We start from the raw sequence: 5,071 nt of genomic DNA, 5'->3' as shown, positions 1-5,071 counted from the left end.
TGCTGGTCTGCACCACACACTACTAACTGACCATCAGTTTGCACAGACAAGCACTGCGCCATATTGAATTTCAGCTTTACTTTCTTTTTCATTGTAAAGCCAACCAGAAAATGACCAAAACAAAACAAAACCAAACCTCCATCTACCAAACCAAAGTCACAGACTGTTGCAAAAAACAACCCAAAGGAAACTGAAGCTCCTTCCTTATTTCCCCAGGAAGCATAGTGTGAGAGCACAGTAACCTGGTGGAACTAATCTTTAGGGATTTAGGAGGAAGGGGTTTGCTGTAACTACCTAGCCCTATTTAAAGCAGATGGACTCAGCAACTGCTGAGTAATTAGTGGAGACTGTAGAGCTAGTGAGGAGGTTTGGTAAGTGTGGGCTGGTCTGTCTCTGTGTATATTAATTCTGTGATGGGGGTTTGATGGTGCTATTGATTTGACTGTGTACTTTACCCCTTAAGTTTCTAGTTGGCCCCAGATACAATCATCTCCAATGTACTTAATCAACTTGCAGAAATACCTTGGAACAAAGCTTACTGTTGTTCTTGTAAGATGGGGGTTAGGTACTAGGAGGGAGTCCCTTTTGCTTCTTGGAAATGTACAGACTCTAGTAGCCTATAAAATAGTTTAAATAATATACCTGTTGCTGATATCCAATTAAAAGATATGTCTCTTCCTGCCCTCTATTAACATGCTCTGCTCTATGGAGAGTCCTTCATTGCATTGCAAAGTTCTGACTAACAAATGCGCATGGCAAGGTATCTTTAAAGTGCCTAAGGCCCTTAAACTTTGAAGGTGCCCTCGAACTTTCCCTGCATCTCTTGAAATGAAAGAAGGAACTTGCATGATAGCCAAGCAGTGATGCATCCTGGTGAGGAAAGCAAGCCACAGCCTGACTGACTTATGGCTTGCTTCTAGCTTCCTTCTTGGCCTCTGCAGAGGCAATGCAGCTATAGGAAAGGGAGTTAAATTCTGCTCTGTCTCTCTGCCTCCTTTTTTTTTTTTTTCCTTCTCTTTTTCCTTAAAACAAGTTCTAACTCCAGAATTTATTAACACCCCCTTGCTATGAGCCAAACCCAGACTTATCCCTCTTTCTCAAGGCTGAGTTAGCTGATGTGCTAGTTAGGTGTTACTTTAAACCACCTATGTTAGTTGTGAATTGCTGAAAATATAAAGACCCAGTCTTGCCAGCTGTCGCAGCTCTTCACTCTGAGGCTTTCTTTTCCTTTTAATGTCCTGAATCCTGCAGCACTTGAGAATAGTCCCTTATTGGGGAGGGGGAAAGCTGAAACATTTTAACAGGGGTGATTGGAAGGAACAGAAAAAACTCACTCCCATCAGCTTCTGTGACTGTAACCCCACTCCCTGCTAGTTTGAAAATGCTCCAAAAGATATCTTTAAATCCCACCCCCCTATAGCTCTTCTTGCTTTAGAGTCCAGAAACAAAAGCTTAAATACTAGGGTGTGTGGGTTTCTTCTCTTTCCTCCTCCCCACCACCTGGCTCCTGCCTAACCTTGCCAGAGAAAAGAAGCATGGGACCCCGAAACTTTATGGGGCAGTTTCCAGTACTTTCACTCCTGTCCTGCAAACTCCCATTTAAAAAGCAGTTAACATAACTTATTTCCTCAAAGAAATGTGATCATGGGCACTTGAGCAAGATCCCATAGCGTTATTTAGGGAATATCTGCCCTTTGCCTCTGTGGCAGCATGTTATTGGCAAATCAGCCCTTCCAGTCAATTGCTCAGAGTTGGTGTCTGCTGAGTCTTTACCCATCATTAATCCCTAATGAATCTCTTCATATCTTGCAGGTAGGCTGCTTTTGTTCGGCTGCTCCTGACGCAGGGTGCAGCCTGGGATCCTTGCCTGTCTCCCACTTCCCTAAAAGACCCTGCCAGCTACTAGTACCGAGGTCAAAAAACATTCAAGAGTAAAGCTCTTGTGAAGGAAGTGTCTGACTGCAGGTGCTGGCCATGGGGAGTGCCTTCAGTAAGAAGAAGGGATTCCGCACTTTTCTCAGATCCAAGATGCAGAAGACCAAAGCTAACCAGACTCTCCCTGTCCAGACCTTGCAAGATGCTGCCACGTGGACTGGAGAGAACGACTTTCCTCCCAAGGATACAGAAGAGACTCCCCAAGCCACCGAGGTCCCGCCTGCTGCACAGACTGAGCATGACACTGGTGAAAGCAAGGCCAAACTGGATGCAGAGCCTGCTGCACGAGTGCTAGAAGAGAATACAGAAACCCACTCGACTGAGCTGCACGGGCAAAAGGCAGAGGTCCCCTCAGCAGCTGAGATGCCACAAGAAACTGAGGCCCCTGCACAGATGAGGTCAGATGGGCAGCCTGCTCCACAAACTGTGCAAGAGCAAGGGGAGCATCTAGATGAGACTGGCAAAGAACACCCTGCCCCGCATCTCGCAGAGGGAAGCCAACCTGTGTCTCCAGGAGTTTCCTGCCCTGCCGAAGCAAAGCCTGTTGCATACACCATTATAGAGGCTCAAGTGCATGTGCCCTCAGAGATGCAACCTGCAATGGAGCCTATGGGAGAATCTGGGGCCCTTTCTGATGTGGAGAGCAAGCAGGAAGCTGAGGTTGAGCATACTGTAGAGATGTCTCCTGCTGAAGAGTCTGCTCTTCAGGCTGATAACATGCAAAGGACTGTTGAGGTCCCCTCCACTGTGCAGGCCACAGAAGCAACTAAGGAGGCTGAACCAGCTTGCCAAGAGACTCGGGCCCTGACTGCACAAACCACAGGGGAGAGCCAGGCTGCACAGAACGTGGCAGAAGACAAGCCAGCAACATGGGCTGATGCTGTTCCACAGGTGATGCAGGAGACGCAGCAACACCCTGCTAATGTCCAGCCTGATCTGCAGACCACGCAGGAAAGCGAAGCCCAGCCCGGTGAGAAAAATGACCAAGACGCAGACCAGTCCGAGGCCCCGGCTGCTATGCAGGCTGTGCAAAAGACTCCATGCTGTCCTACTGAAGCCCTGCTTGCTCGGCAAGTTGGCCAGGAGTCTGCTCAGGCAACTGAAGACATCCCAGTCTGTGAAGGGGCAACGTGGCCTGCTGCAGAGGAGCATTCAGAAGCATCTGTGGACACATCTGCTGCAGCAACTTGCAAGGGGGCTGACAACCTCCCTCTGGCACAGCACAGCACATCCTCAGCCCAAACCCTGTGGGGGGCCAAGGAGGGACTTGCAGCATGCCCACCAGCTGCACGCCCCACTGAAGAGCTCCGGGAGGCAGAACCTGCACTGCAGAGAATGCGTGAAACAGTTAGGATTGGCATTTTGCACATAGTGACCCGGGGCTCAAGACTCAGGCCACAGTAAAGACTGAATCCCCACTACTTTCCTGGGCCCCTCTGGTGACTGAATCTGCTGAACAAGACTCCAAACCCTGCTACACAGGCCCTGCATTTATACTGTACAAATTGAATATGAAGGAACCCGGACAGCTCTGCAGATGGCAGAAGCCATGCCAGCAGCTTGCACCATGCCAGAAAAGCTTAAAAGTTCACTAAAGGACTGGCCTACTGTACTGACAACATGATGTTGTTGAGACTCGGCAGAAAGGAAATCACCCTGGAGTCTGGATTAGTGCATTCCTAGTTCCCTTCCCTTCTGGCAGGTGACAAGGGAGGGGGACATCTACAGCTTGTTCTGTGCAGTGCAGCTCTCCTCCTACAACTGGCACCTAGGTTGGCAAGAAAAATCTACATTTTGAATTTCTCTAGAAGCTACAGCACCTGGGACAGGAGTCCTGACCCCTTCTCCCCCCTCCAGCCCCTTGAAACACCAAGAATTGAAGATGAAAATACTGCTATTCTTGAACTGAGGGCAAGCACTCTTAGCTAAAACTGGCTGCCCTGTGAAGGGATGGGATATAATGCATAAAGACTCCAGTAAGGGGTTGGGGCAGGCTTCCTACTTTCCTGCCAGCAAAGTGGGTTCTCTGACTAAATGATGTATTCCCTGGAAGCATACTTGTGAGATTAAGCTTTCTGTCTCCTCCTGCACTAGAGCTTTGGGAGTTGGGTTTTCTCTGTAGGCCAAGCTAATTGCATCTCCATGTTTTGGGGGGGGGGGATGTTTCTCTAGTTCTTGGCACATTTATCTTTAATGCAGTTGTCTCTTCTTCCTCCCTTTTTTCCCCCTGCACTTGCTTAGCTCTTTGCACTTAACAATATCCCTCTTACTTCACTGGATCGAGCAAGTAGTCGTATCTGACGGAACAAATACTTGATGTATTAATTATGTAATCTCTCTTAAACAGTACAAAATGGCTAGGGTATACAGTCACTCCAAACCAATTTATGTTAAAATGCTTTGTGGATATTGGTACAGGGGGAATCTGTGCTGCACCTTGAATCGATTTAAATGGGCACAGCTAAACATTTGTAACTCTCAATAAAATGTTGTTTTATTAACATCAGTGTTTGGTGGGTTCCTGTTTCCTGCTGGTAAACTGGAGGTGAACTTGGAGTGCAAGTGATAAATCTACTGACAGAGCTATTATAGAGTCCTATAAGTAAATCCTCCAGTGGAAGGGCGCAAGCACTGCTTCCAAACCATGTGAAATCCTAGGCCATTGAATAACATCCGCTTTCATTACGGCATATAGTGCCTAGTCTAATCCCGTTCACTTAATTTTCTCAAAATTATATAATTTTATAATATATAATTGCCAAAAATATAATTTATCCAGTCTTGGATATAGCATTGCTACTCCAAATAGAAGCCCCTTTTAAATGTGTACTTGACAAAAGAAGCTGTGTATAGACTGGTCAAATTGCCAACGCTACACCTGCACTGTGTAGCCAACGGGCACTTAAGCCTTTTAAAACTTCTCCTGGTGAAGAAAACTAGAAAACAAGTGCGATGCTTGCCTACTGAAATGAGCGGAGCGGGGGAATGACTATCCAAGTACAACTAGGTTTGGGGTTGCTTCTGCCTTTATCCAAAACTGTTGTAACCTTGGCTGCATTTATTCCCATCTAATTTAAAAACAGTATGGCTGGCTAACCACGCTCGGGAGTGACTAGGATATTAACTACCCTCCAAG

General features: G+C 47.0%; 1 protein-coding gene and 1 long non-coding RNA gene across 2 annotated transcripts in view; both read left to right on the top strand.

The window, feature by feature from the left end:
- Positions 1 to 339: 339 nt before the first annotated feature.
- On the top strand, positions 340 to 2,360 carry LOC109317958. The gene is made up of 2 exons (XR_002103153.1): positions 340 to 371; positions 1,813 to 2,360. It is a non-coding gene; the product is annotated as an uncharacterized LOC109317958 (long non-coding RNA).
- A 107-nt stretch (positions 2,361 to 2,467) lies between these two features.
- Positions 2,468 to 5,071, top strand: part of LOC109318028 — a 14,760-nt gene continuing 12,156 nt past the window's right edge. Inside the window, exon 1 of the mRNA XM_019547040.1 lies at positions 2,468 to 3,606. Coding sequence (XP_019402585.1) covers positions 2,524 to 3,339 — 816 coding nt within the window. The 5' untranslated portion in view covers positions 2,468 to 2,523 and the 3' untranslated portion in view covers positions 3,340 to 3,606. The remainder of the gene's footprint in view (positions 3,607 to 5,071) is intronic.

This window comes from Crocodylus porosus, unplaced genomic scaffold (assembly GCF_001723895.1).
Source record: "Crocodylus porosus isolate Cpor-Errol unplaced genomic scaffold, CroPor_comp1, whole genome shotgun sequence".
NCBI classification, from domain to species: Eukaryota; Metazoa; Chordata; order Crocodylia; family Crocodylidae; genus Crocodylus; species Crocodylus porosus.
Note: the sequence above shows the minus strand (reverse complement) of the source record. Positions and strands in the feature narration are given on the sequence as shown.